This window comes from Triturus cristatus, chromosome 3_1 (assembly GCF_964204655.1).
Source record: "Triturus cristatus chromosome 3_1, aTriCri1.1, whole genome shotgun sequence".
In the NCBI taxonomy this organism is placed as follows: Eukaryota; Metazoa; Chordata; class Amphibia; order Caudata; family Salamandridae; genus Triturus; species Triturus cristatus.
The window spans coordinates 1,160,779,389-1,160,793,789 of record NC_140583.1 but is presented as its reverse complement, the minus strand read 5'-3'; the positions used below and the strand labels follow the sequence as shown (position 1 = coordinate 1,160,793,789).

General features: G+C 43.5%; 1 protein-coding gene across 1 annotated transcript in view; it reads right to left on the bottom strand.

The window, feature by feature from the left end:
* The window catches only part of LOC146861707 (uncharacterized), a 383,712-nt gene that overhangs the window by 53,033 nt on the left and 316,278 nt on the right, over positions 1–14,401 (bottom strand). The window contains exon 7 of the mRNA XM_085646055.1: positions 12,776–12,883. Coding sequence (XP_085502181.1) covers positions 12,776–12,883 — 108 coding nt within the window. The remainder of the gene's footprint in view (positions 1–12,775; positions 12,884–14,401) is intronic.

The window sequence follows — 14,401 nt, the reverse complement described above, 5'->3', positions numbered from 1 at the left end:
TGAACAGCAATTAGCCCCTAATATTCCCACTTGCTTCTCTGGTAGGCCCACCGGTGGATCGATTACCGATTTCGTGTCTGCATTGGGAATTGGAGCAATTTCGGTACTTAGGAATCAAAGTGGCACATTCTAGAAACACAGCAGCTCTGCTTGAATGTGGAGAGGGTCCTGGAGTCCTTGAGGACCCCAGTAACTTTCTGGACCATCTTGCCCCTCTCCCTAATGGGCCACATGGCTATTGCAAAAATGCCTATTAGCGCACACAATATTTAAGCAGCGCAACTCCCTCTTAAATGTGCTCTTCTGGGTGGGCTGTCGTAGCAGGGTGGCTTTGCTTACCTTAACCAGACGTTATGAAGATGAGGGATTGGTGGTTCCATGTCTAGATTTATATTACTATGATGTGCACCTTCAAAATGCGGCCACATGGCTTGATCTGGGTGAAAATTGGGAAAAGAGGCTACTGTCGGGCAATGCAGCAGCAGGCTGCTTACCGAAATTGCTGATGGAGGGGGCTGAGATGTCTGTGGACGTCCCATACCTAGTGCGCTAAACCGCTTTTATCTGGCAGCGTTTTGTGCAGACTGTTCTAAAGCGGGCCCTGTTACTCAGGGAATTTGACATATGGACATTAAAACCGATTAAGCAATTATTAGACAATATGTCCTCTCAGGTATGGCAGGTGGGTGGGTGCGTGCTTTTGGGAGACCTGTACCCTGGAGAAACTTTCATCACTTTTGAGGAGGCATACCAGGAATTTACCCTTGGCCCTGGTCACTTCTTACAACATGCTAGCCTGGCTGACGTAGCTAGGACCACCTGGCCTTCATACCCTGTGGCCCCCCCATTCCCACACAAACACTTGGGGTCTTACTGAACTGTGGCACGGGGTGCTGCCTAATATCCTTACTATACAGAGCCATGCAGGCAGTGGGCTCTGGTACCCTTCCCAAGGTGGGTTTGGCATGGGAGTTGGACCTCGACGCACCACTGTTTGACGGGGATTGAACATAGGTTAACGAACTAACACAAGCTGTTTCCAGCAATGCTCGTTTTCAGTTGGTATATTACAACTTCCTTCACAGGACTTACGTCACACCATTTATCCTCGACACCTCCCAATAGCTGTCCACGAAGTGGTGCGGACGGTGCCGAATGTTTGCATTTAGCCTGGAGTTTTAGTTTGGTGCAGGCATTTTTGCACCAGGTCATAGCGGATATTGTCAGGACCACCAGTCTGCATATAGTCCCTTCATCTCAGTGCTGTCTGTTGGGCAATGTCAAACGACCAAGGGGAAGAAAACGGCTATAAAAGTTCTTACAATTAGTATTGTCTAGACGTAGGATTGCCATTACATGGATGGGTCACCGAGTGCCTGAGATAACACACTGGCAAAGGGAAATAATGGAGTTGTCACTAGCAGAATAAATTCATATGAAGTTACACAAACATGATCAGGCGCCCAACACCCATTGGGCTCACCGGGCTTCAGCCCCCTACCCCCCCTGTCATGTGTGTCAGCCCAGCTGAGACAGCCTCGCGGGCCGGCGTCCGTCTAATTGCAGCCGGACCCGAGTACTTCACAGGTCTTTAAAAGACCGTTTACTCGTTAATTAGGCTTTTGTTGTATTTTCACCCCTTCTTACAGCCACTCTGCCTATGGCTGGAAGATTTAGCCCCCCCCCCTCCCCGAAATCTTTTTCATCCCCCCCCCCCCCCCCCCCCGAATTTGGCTCTAGTTGCCCGCCTGAACATGATAACAAGATAGCAAAGGATCTAATACACGACGTGACAAGCTGAAAGGGGGGGGTTCAAGTCCACTGGGGTGAGGCCCTATTGAGGAGCCTGCTATGTCTGGTGTTTTTAACAATGTCATATGTAAAACTGTACATGGTTTCTGTGCGTCTCTCTCCCACCGTACATACCACTACTTGCTGCCTGGTTCTTTGTACTGTGGTATAAAATGGAAAAATAAAGGGTTTAAAAAAATAAACTCCTGACGTCTTTGGTGAAGGTGTGTTAAGGTGACCATGCAGAAGCTTTACAAAGGCTTGCAACGGTAACGTTTTTCAAGTAAGACACAGCAGATGCCTTCTTCCGAGCGGAAGGCGCTCTAGGCACTCCAAGTAATTAACACTTTGCTTGTATACGTTCAACAATTCATCTTGCAATTCCACCCATGGGAAAGTACTTTCCTATGTGGGGTGTTACAAAGGAGGCAAATAGTTATTTTGTTTTGCTGATGGTTTAGTTCTGTCAATAGAGTATATTAGTGCCCTCTTGATATCAAGGGTATAGAATGCCCTTTCTGCTTTAGATCATGAGGTAGGAAGAAAACAGGCAACTTAATTGTTTTGTTTATGTGAAAAGGTCAAACATCTTCCGGTTTGTTCTAAAAAAAATTACTCCATTTCTATGTACCTAGATAAAAGGTTCCTCCACTGCTCGTGCTTACAGTTCATGGACTCTCCTGAGAGAAATGATCGCATTGAGGAAGGCTACCTTGCAAAATAAGACTGCGTGCCACAGAATGCAGTATCTTGAAAGGAGGCCCCATTAATCTTGTTGGAAATATACTTGGATGACAATGTAGATGCTTTTAGAGCAATCACTCTATTAAGACATTCGATGAAGGCCTTAACCACAACAGGTATTTTAAAAAGAGAAGATGTGATGTTTTGCATGCTAAACGTAAATGAATAAAAGTGTATGTAAATCCTAACAATTTTGTAAGCAGCAAATTATGCCATTAACTGAGGCTTTAAGGGGAATCGATCTTTTTCCCCAAAAATTAATGGACAAATCTTTTTTACATAATATTGTAGCAGGCAAGCTTCACAAAGCATGTGCAAACATTCCTCTTGAAGGTAACCATACTCTCAGGTGCCATATTGCTATATTTAGGTGGCTGAGGTTCAGGGGGCCGAGCTGACCTTGATGCTACGTGAGGAGATCTGGCATTCTCGGGAAGATGCACCAATATTTCTGGCAACATGGAATACCACTGCTATCTAACCCAAGTTGGTGCCACAAGGATAAGGATCATTGATATTTGCTGCCTTCTCCTCACAATGGATGTGGTCAGAGGCAGTGGAGGAAAGGCACAGATTATTATCCCCGACCAGTTCATCATAGTGCATTGCTGATAGACTGTGGGTACCTGACATGGCAAAGTGTGTGCATTTTGAGTTCTGGAAAGTGGTGGTTAACAGATCGATTGTGGGACTGCCCCATTTTTAGAAAGGCTTGTGAAGTACTCGGGAATTCATCTCCCAGTTGTAGACTTGTTGATGTATCCTGTTTAAGTGATTAGAAAAATAGCTGTCCTCTCATGGCAGGTGCTTCACCTGAAGGATTGTGTGATTCCAAATAGACCAGTGCCAAAGATTTTGGGCGAATGCTCAAGTTTGGAAAAGTGATTCCCCCTTGCGTCTGTATATAATAGATTACAGTCATTTGTCCATCTGTACCAGATTGCCCAGAGTGTCAATTGCTCCAAGAAATTGATGTTGTACCCCTGTTTCTTTTTCGGACAGGTCCCCTCAATCGCCAAATGGTTGAAATACCACGTTCCACCTCATGAGTGAGGTGTTTGTGATAAGGGTCCAGATAATGCCTGCCATCAACATATTGGTCATTTTACCATAGAGTGTGTGTTGAGTTCTGAGGTCTAATAGTACTATACATTCCCATAACCCCTCCACCTTTGAACACTGCCTCACTGGACACATATGGAGTCTTGTGTGTGGCACTGTTGCTATGCATGAAGCCATGATCCCCAGCAGTTTGATAACTTTCCTCACTATAAGAGATGTGGTGTCTGAAAACAAGGTAGCAGACTTTGAGCTTTTGGAATACCATCTCCCTCTCTTGATTTGGGTAGGTTTTCCCCGTGATGGAATGCAACAAATTCCCAAGAAAAGAGTATATCTGCTGTGGTACAAGATGTAACTTTTGACCTTGACTCCATATGCTAGCTCATACAACAGGGTCACAGTTGTCTGAGCAGGTACTAGGCATTGCTTATGGCTGTTGCAATTTATCAGTCAACTGGCCAGGTAAGGACACATTGATAGGGGATTTGGGTGCAGATGTGTAGCTACCACTTAAGACATCGGCTAACTACCCTTGAGGCTCTGACAACCCTGAATTGAAGAACTTTGAATTAACTTGCGTAAGCGTGGGTAGCAATGATGCCCCAGGTACGTGGGGATTTGGAAGTGTGCATCTTTCAAGTCGAGTGTTGTCATAGGACCCGCTATGAAGATTTGATTTTTGGGTGTTTTAGAGCGCTCTTGTGCCCTGAGGAGTCTTGGCGCTAGCCTGAAATTAAGAGTGGTGTGCATTTACTTAGTATAGCCAGGTTTTTAATTTTTTCCAGAACATTACTTAAGTTTTTAATTTTTTCTTGAAGATCAGAATAGTGAAGGCATTTTTATATCCAAAGGCAGCTCATTCCAAAGGAGTGCAGTGTTTCTCATGAAGCCTCTGCCACCCCAGGAAACCAGTTTATGTTTAAGTAGTCAGGGCCTGTTCCAGCTAAGGCTTTGAAAAAAATCCATAGAGCTTTAAAGGTGGCTCGCTTTTTTACGGGGAGCCAATGAAGCTCAGTCAGGGATGGGGTTGCAGAGTGAGGTTTAGGTAATTTTAGAAGCATTCTGGCTGCAGAGTTTTGCACAGTTTACAATATCTGCATAAGAGTTACTTGCAGATTGAGATACAAGCCTTTGCAGTAGTTGATGTGTGAAAGAACCAGTGCAATGACTACTGTTTTTAGCAGGTCAAATGGGATTAGGTGACTAATTTTCTTCAAAGTTTTTAAAACAAAAAAATAGGAGGAAGTGACTGCATTAACGTGGTTTTTATAAGTTAGTCTATTATCCAGCATAACTCCCAGGTGTTTTACTTTCTTCTTTGGGATAGGAAGAGTTCCCATGCCATGCAGTCATCACAACGGGGTCCAGAAGGATGTACCATTTCCGAACAGCATCACCTCTGTTTTGGCTGAATTTATCTTAAGGTAATTTTTGCCCACCCAGTTGCTGACTGCAGACATGCAGTTTCGAAATGGTTCATCTATGCCAGGATTGGTTTTGGAGTGGGACACCACTATCTGGGTATCTTCAGGGTATAACACAAATGAAAACCTGAGGGATCTGATGAGTGCTGCCAAAGGGGTGACATAAATGTTGAACAGAGATGGGCTTAGAGATGAACCCTGGGAAACACAAATGTGTAAGATGTAAAGTTCTTAAGTGTAGCCATCTAGACTTACTGATTGAACTCTATAGGTTAAAAAGGACTTGAGCAGAGTAAGTGCATGGTCTTTGACCCCCAGCTTGCTCAACTGGTCGATCAAACATATGTGGTCGACCGTTTTTGAAAGCAGCAGATAGGTCCAGTAAGACCGGCTGCTCTGCCGCCTCTATCCAAGGTGGAAAGGATTTCCTCTGTAGCGACGATAAGGGCAGTCTCAGTGCCATGCCCACTACAGAAATTTGGTTACATCCAAGTGGTTATTCTGTTCAACGAAGGAGGCTAGCTGTAAGTTCATAACCTTTTCCACCGGTTTGGCTAGAAAAGGAAGCCTTGCTATTGGATGATAATTGTTAGTATCAAGGGGATCAAGATTTTTTTTTTTTTATATAAGTGCCAATACTGATGCCTTTTCCAGTCTTCCGGAAATATGCCTGTATTAAACAAAGTATTGAAGATTTTTGCAAGATGTCCAGCAGTGATATCTGGGACCATCTGGATAGTGGGAGGGCTATGATCAAGCAGAGATCCTGATTTAGTGACCATAATCAGCTGTCTGACTTGCTATGCCGATAGGTTGGAAAATTCTCTGAAGGACCTAGGCTCATCGCTTTCCGCGAGGTCTTTGGAAGCAGGCTGCTGGTTGGATTATTGAGAGTAGCAAAGATATCAAACACGTCCTGAACCTTCTTTTGAAAGAAAATAGCCAATGCATTACAGAAGTCTTTGTTGGATGGATTAGAATTAGCCGTAGAAATAGTGGTTAAAGTGATAATCGTATGGAAAAATTCCTTAGGGGAGCTTTTTGCTAGCTCTATTTTCTTTGTGTAGTAGTTTGATTTGGCAGTTAGAATAGGTACTTTGTATTTAGTTAGGCATTGTTTAGATTTTTCTTATTCAATTAAGTTATATTCCTTCCTCCATAGTTTCCCCTGTCTAACACAGTGTTCTTTAGAGGCTTTAAAATCTGGATTATACCATGGAGCAGAACGATTGTTTCTTTTGAGTGTTTTATGTTTCATGGGAGCAAGGTTGTCAGTGACTAACTGAATCCACTGCTCATATTTCCCAGAGGCTGTATCTGGATCGACTGAGACCACTGGCTCAGAAACTGATTGGGCGGTCCTCAGATCTGAGACTTGAATTTAAGCCATAGCCGAAAGGATTGGGTGTTACTGGCCTTTGGAGTGCAAACACTAATGGAAAGGATTTTGTTTGTAAAGATCACAGCTTTATGATCAGACCAAGATAAGCCAAGAGTCTTTAGAAGTTTCACATTCAAGTTGTTAGTGAACACTCCGTCCATTATGTGGCCCGTTGAGTGGATTGGGCTGCTAGTAATTTGAGATAAACCAAACCCAGTCATGGTGTCAGTACGATCCTCAGTGTATTTGTCTACAGTGTTTTCTAAGTGGTAGTTAAAATCACCAAGCATGGTGAAGACGTTTTTAAGGGAACATGATTCCAACAGACGGCTAATGTCCTGTGGAAACATAGCTCTGGAGCCCGGTGGTCGATATAGCAATGATCCATTAAAGGGTTGAATTTTAGAGCGTTCAATACCAAAAAGTAGTGCTTCGCATTAATTAAAGTTGGCTGGTGAGCATGAGACAGCGACGGTACCTCTGAGAATTAATACCAATCCTCTACCTTTCTTATGTGTTCTATCCAACCTGTGGATGGCATATCCTGGAGGCACAGCCGTCAGCAAATTAGAATTACAAGTAACTTTTGCCCAAGATTCAGTTATAAAAGCTAAATCCACGCAGTGGCTTTCTAAGAACTCTGCACATTCAATTGAGTGTTTGACTAGAGACCTCGCATTAAGCAAGGCACAGCAGATATAATGAAAAATAAAGAGGAGAAAGAAGAACTCATAAACCAATTAAAAAAGGGACGAGCCCGATTCAGTATGGCGGCCGAAGGAGCCAGGCACCTCTTAAAAACAGCAACTGAGTGCGGATACAAGGAAATTAAAAGAATATGGCACACCAACCTTGACCTCACAAGCTGGGGGATGCGCTTTGAGTGCGTTTGAGTAGCCAGTCAAGCAGATGGGCGTGTCCGGGGGCGTGGTTAGCTGCAGCTTCCGAGCGCAATCAAACAGCGCGGGAAATGAAATCTAACTGGGGTCCAGCAACCCCGACCTGAATCACAGGCTTCCCAATGATTCTGGACTACTGGTAAATGAAATATAATTAAAAATAAAGAGGAGAAATAAGAACTCAAACTAATTAAAATCAGAACAAGCCAGGGACGAGAAGCAGAATGACTTCTGGCAGGGTGTTTATTTTGAAGTGCTTTAACAAGTTGCATCGTTTGAAGCCCAGAGATCTAGGATAGGCCACAAAATGCCATCACGTTTGTGGATGAGGAAGGAGAGCCCCCTTGGTTCCATTGATGTGGGGACACAGGCTCGATTACACCTTTCATGAGAAGAGCCTGTACTTCATCCTGCAACAGTGCCAAATGGTCTTGATTCATTGCACAGCAATAGGGTAGTATATTTGGTGCCATTGTGTGAAACTCTAAGTAGTTCCCCTCACCTACTACTTCGAGAACTCACTGGGCCAATAGGTGCAGTGTGATTGGGGAAAATGAGCGCCGAGTCACTGATTTAGAGATAGAGGCACCCCTGAAGGAGACACCTCTGAATTTCCCACTGCCACTACCATGTTTGTCACCTCTTCCAAAGTCGTTGAATGCCTGGCTCTCTTGAAAGGACTTCTGATCCTGTGTCCCCGCTTCGTAAACAGGGTTGACGACCTTGCACACCCCCTCTTGATTCTTGCTAAAGAAAAGCAGTTGCAGACACTAAACTTTTTGATTTTTTTCTAGCATGTTATTAATTTGGGGTGCAAACAAATCCTTTCCAACAAAGGGGTGTTATTGAACCTCTGGTTTGAATCCAGGCTCACTAAGCTATACATGGCGGTAGAGAAAGACGCTAGTATTTATCTCCAGTGATGTGGTATAAACTGATTCAAGCATGCAGCAAATTATTACATTGGAAATAGTCTTTCTTTCGACCACTTGTCCCATTCCTTCCCATTGATCTCGAAACATAATGGGACAACTATCCCATGAAGTAATATTCCTCCACTGAGGGGCTAACCCCAAAGCCACCCTTTTGCCAAATGCATCCATCTTTTTGCCCCTTTTGGACTTGAGGATGCTTAAGCCCTGTTCCCTGGGCACAAGCACACTTCCGTGCCATATGCACAACCAGGGAGTACGGTGAAACATGGGCCCTCATGTTAAGGGATTGTCTGAGGCGGCCCCTCTCCAATCTATGACCACTTGTGCTTTTATAGGATTTTTAAAGTCCTCCATGCCGCATTTCACCATGCTCTTAAGCACTGGTAGATACTGGACACACCTTCTAGCCAAGGAATGTTTCCACCAAAAAAAAACCTCCTCTTCTTCTAAAATATGCAGCTTGACTTTACAATGTACGGGAGCTCTTTGGATGAACACATGGTATGACGTGGTGTCATTCGGCAGGGTGGGTTTAAAGGGTAAGGTTCTAAAAATGAGTCATCTTGTGGACCGCTGTGGTAATCTTTTGAGGGATCGCTGTTTGTCATAGGTACTCCCCTGGTCAGAGTTTGTCTGAAGGTGTGGACTCGCTCCCGAGGCAATGGGGAGGTCCTGGTGGTGTGTGTGGCCAAGACACAGATTGGGAGTGAGTGTAGGAAACTGTGGTGGAGGACAAACAGCCTTGTGCCTGCTCCTATTAGGCACTGGGCAGAACTGGAATTCCTCTGATATCTGAATCTCGAAAGTTAATCTACTCTTTTTCTGTAGCTGAGTTGTAGGTCTGCTCTCCTGAAAGAGTGGGTGTGCAAGGATTTTCTCCATAGTGGGTATATTATTTTTCTCTGCCTTTCCTTAAGGAGCTCTGCGGCACCTGGGAGGCTCACTGGTTGGCATGGAGCCTTTTTTCAGAACATACTTGGGGATGACTTTTAGAGTGGACTTTGATTTCAAAAGAAGTTGGGCAACTGCTGAAGGCCTACTTGTGTAAAGGCTCCGTACTCTTCAGCAAAGACTTTCCAGGAGCAGGGGGTGGACTATTGGGTTCAAGAGGTCTTGGAACTGGAAGTCGACCCCGAAGGTGGGCCTGTGTTTACAGTAAGTGTCAGACTTCCTCAGGGGTAGCACTACATTCTGCGGAGACGTTTTTGGGCCACTCCCACATGGGTCGGACCTCAAGTTAAGGCCAAGGGATTGTGGCCCTACTATCAGCTGTTATTCTAGGTCTTGTGTCAATCCTGTTGGGCCCCAGCTTACCTCTTGGGCCACATTGTTCAGGTCCTGGCACAACATGTTGTGGTGGGCCCAATGTCGTACGCTTTGGTAGTGGTGTATTTTCTTGTTTTTGAAGGTCTGGCAGCAAGTCCAGGAACCGCAAACCATGATTGTCTGTGCTCAGCAGTGATTCTTCTTCCAATGAAGTGCACCCTTGACAACTGGAGCCAAAAGGAGTGGAAATCTATTGACTGTTGCAGAGCTCAAGCTGAATGTCTGTACCCAATGATCTAAAAAATAATCAATCTGAGGTGGAGTCTTTGTTCTGGTGCATTTTGCGCAAAGGGATGGATCACAGAACATCTTATGATCAAAAGTTCTTCAAACAAAAACATCTTGTAAACGTCTGTGCCCAACACTGGATGGCAGCAGTGTGCACAGTATGTGTATTTACAGCCACATGTGCTATGAACATATGGATAGGAGCATTACTACTCATATCTTTAGAAAGTGACATCCATAGTGACATCCAAACTGATGTCATTCACCCACTTGCTTCAAATATTGCTCCAGACAACTATGGAGGGAATGCCACACATACTGGCCCCAAAAAACTACCCAAAAATAAGATATACAGTTTCAAAATCGGATAATCCACATTGGTGATTAGGCAAGAAAGAGGTGGGGAAAAAACCAAATTCTAGCTTGAACAAGTGAGGCTCCAGATGAAAGAATCTTTGTCCGCGGGACCTAATCCTTATATTTAACAAAGGAAGCAATATGGAAAAATTATATTGCATCCCTATAATTAAATTCACAATCATTATATGTGCGGGATTTCTGATTTAAGTTAGTAAAAAGAACCCTTTGCATTTTCAAACTTTCCATGCTTTTTTCCATTTTTTTTAAAACCATAAGGAAAAGTAATGGTCCAACTGTGCTGATTTTATATTTTTTTTTTAAACCCGTGCTTTGAAAAGGGAAAACACAAAAGAAACAGACTAGGAACCAAGCCTAGAAGAGGAAGGAGCATTGTTTCACAGCAATGTAGGTCCAGAATCTCATAATACAGTGACTGTTAGCAACAATTCATAATTTGGTTAAATCAACACAAGGAATTTATCCACTTTCTCTAAATCCAAGTTCATAGTTAACTCAGTCAAGGAGAGTAGTTTGCTTATAAATTTAGACATCTTCCCCCCCCCCCACCCCCCCCCCTCCGCGGATTTGAGTATCACCAGGTGAACCCTATTGTTTTAGATTTGCAGATCTGCACAGTCCCTAAAGTAAACAAGTACTGACAGAGCTAATGCTCATTTGTAATGCATGGTGAAAATATATATGTATTAAATTAACGAATTCATTTAAAAATGGCAGCTATAGTGTAGCATGCTGCTGTACCTGTGGCCATCTTGGAATGCTTTGTCAATTTGAGAAACTCCTTTGTAAGATTTGGCCACTGGAGCGTCAAGGCGCATGCATATGCAACCCTTTTTACATTAAAAGTGTTTCTGCGGGAAGGCACACAATACAGACAACATGAGGGTCCGTTTGGGATTGTTGTGTCCCACAAGTGGGGCACTACACAAAAAGGATGGCTTTTGTGAAGAAAAAAAATCCTTCCTGCCAGAAAACATAAAAAAGAAATTACTTTCTGCTCCTAAAGGCAAAAACGCGCAGCTGTTGTAAAAGTTTTATATTAGGATTTTTTTTTTTAAACTCTCAGTGCTCCAGGATCTTGCAGAAGTCGTCGGAAAAAGAGAATTGGCTCACCTGCCATCTACATGTTAAATGGAATGCTTGCAGTATGCTATTCCTTAAAAGCTCACCAGCAGTTTTACCAGCTTTTCACATTTGTGTTAGGCTACATTGTGTTCTATTTTCTCTCTCACTACCTTTATAAAAAAAGAATGTGCGAAAGAAGCTTCTTGTCACTGGGTAAGTTCTAGTAACTTTTTCTCTATGTTCAAGATTGGTTTAAGTTTTAAAGTAAATATGCGAAAACTGACCAATATATCCTTTTCATAGGCTGTTAAAAATAGTTCCTTTTTATAAAAAAAGCTTTTTAAAAAAAGGAAAGCTTGTTTCAATATATATGTATGTATGTATATGTGCGTTTCTTTTGTAAAAAGTGCTCTAAAATCCCGAGAGTGAGTGGCATAATTTAGTGTTAATGGCTAACAATAAACAGGCACATGTATCAAGCACAAAACCGGTCGCAAACGGGCAGATTCTCAGAATCTGCCCCTTTGCGACCGGTATTTTTGCATTTGGGATGCATCATCCCAAATGCACAAATCGCTATTTAAGGAATCTCAAAATAGCGATTCCTTAAATAGCGATAGCATTTAAGGAATCCCTAAATGAGATTCCTTAAATGCAATGCATTACAGTTTTAAAAATAGCGATTTCGCTATTAGCGTGAGCAAATTACCATGAAGCTGGACTTCACGGTAATTTGCGAAAACTTAGAAAAATGCACTTATTTGCATTTTTCGAAGTTTCATGTTGCGCACACACATGCCCTTAGAGCATGTGTGTATGCAACATATGTGCAGAGTTAACATACATGGGTGCAATAGGGTGTCATTTTGACACCCTTGCACCATCGAAATTGCGGGAGCAATTTGCGAGTACCTACTGGTACTCGCAAATTGCTCCCGCAATCTCTAATTCATTCCTATGGGCCTGGAGGCCCATAGGAATGAATGGGAAGACATTCCTTAATTGCGACTCGCAATTTGCTAGTCGCAATTAAGGAATTTGTGGGAATCGCTATTTCTTTAGCGATTCCTACATGCATAGGATTTTGCTATTCCTTAATTGCGATTCCTTAATAATCGCAATTAAGGAATCGCAAAACCCTATGATGATGCATGTGCCTGAAAGATGTTACGGAGGGGAGCCTAAGTTTATCTGGCTCACTAAAAAAGTTTTCAAGATAACGTATCCATCAGGCAAGAACATCTTGATGCATCTGCACAGTATTAAAATGATCTGGTTTGTGAATTTAAAGCTAATGGGCCTTCACTTTCATTATGTTTTATAGGAGATCTTTGAAGCTGTTACAGGCAAATAATCTGATTATAGTGGCAAGCCCATGAGAGCCACAGGAGGAATGTCTTTTTATAGACACCAATATCCCACTAAAGGAACTTCTTCATGGATAAGGAATCTTTAGATGCTTATAGAATAGCACAACCAGCTTCTAGATGGCACAATGAAATTACATTTTCAAATGTATTTGCAGCAAGACTGGTTCCTCACCTGAATTATTAGAACTTTCACCTCTTGCACAGTCTTGGATATCAATTGGATAGGTCTCCCCTTCTTCATCAATACCAATCGGTGCAACAGCTAATACATGTCCAGATCCTGGTATAGGAAGAAATATAGTTGGGATTTTTTCAAATCTACAAAAAGTGATCAGTTAATATTAGTTCATGCATGTAAGATCACTCAAAGAAAACAAGCATTTGCAATGCAGTAGTTCTCGCATTTGTCAGAGTTAGAGCTATTGGCAGTGTAAATGACAATGTATTTTACCTATGTGCTTTCCTTTACAGTAAAGTGGCCTTTGGGACCTTAGAAGTGTTTAGCAATGCAGTATATAATCCTGGGTGCTGTCTGTGGTGTTCACCTGGGTATTCGGCTGGTTAGGAATCAACGCTGTTTTGTGTAATGCCATTAAACACTGCGCTATTCCAGCCCTGCATATTTTCATATGCTTGCAAGCATGTGCTCAAGGGGTTGCAATCCTAAGGATACACTCGGCGAGAGAAAGACTTTTTAATGTGACCTAAACTCAGTTTGCAAAGGCCTACAGCCATCCCACTCAGATCTAGAAAGCTTTATTATACAGCTTGGAACACTTAACTAAAGCTGAGGCATTTGAAATATGGCCTTTTGAAAGCAACGGGAGCCATCCTGCTTGCAGGCTGCGTCTCTGCAGTGTGCTGTCATCTGACATGTTCAGTCATCTGACATTATGGTCCACGCGCAGACGGTCCAAGAACATAATGAACGACTGCTTCAAGTGCTGCGCCGAATTCGGGAGGCCGGCCTAACACTACATCGAGAGAAGTGTGAGTTCCTGTGCAACAAATTGCAATTCTTTGGGTACACTTTTTCGGCGGAAGGGGTGAACCCGGATCCCGAAAAGGTGAGGGACATCAAAGAAGCGGCCGCTCCCACCAATGTCACAGAAGTTCGAAGCTTCTTAGGGATGGTCAACTACTGTGGAAGATTCATCCAGGACTTGGCCAACCTGACAGCTCCCCTGAGAGAGCTGACCAAGGAATCCACACCGTGGACCTGGGGGAGCAAGCAAGTCCAAGCATTTGAAAAGATCAAGAAGTCACTCTCGGAAGCCACGACACTCGCGTCCTTTGACCCTACCAAGCTCACGCTAATTGCTGTAGACGCTGGTCCAGTCGGACTGGGTGCCGTTCTCCTACAACGAAAGACGTCTCAGGATGAGTGGACCCCGGTGGCCTTCGCAAGCAGATCACTCACAGAGACTGAGCAAAGGTATTCACAGATAGAGAAAGAGGCCATCGCCATTCACTGGGGCTGTCATCACTTTCACTTGTACGTATATGGAAAACCGTTTGTGGTCGCGACAGATCACAAGCCCCTGGTGTCTCTGTTCTCGGGAACCTCAACAAAACCCCCGCCACGAATTGAGAAGTGGATGCTGCAATTACAAAATTACAATTGCAAGATAGAATACCAACCCGGATCACGGAATCCGGCAGACTACCTCTACCGCTATCCTTGGAAGGCCTCTCCCCAAGAGATGGAAGAAGCCGCTGATACCGAGGAGTACGTAAGATGTGTCACTGCTTGGTCGGGTCCCATACCCATCTCCATGGCCAGCATTCAACAAGCCAC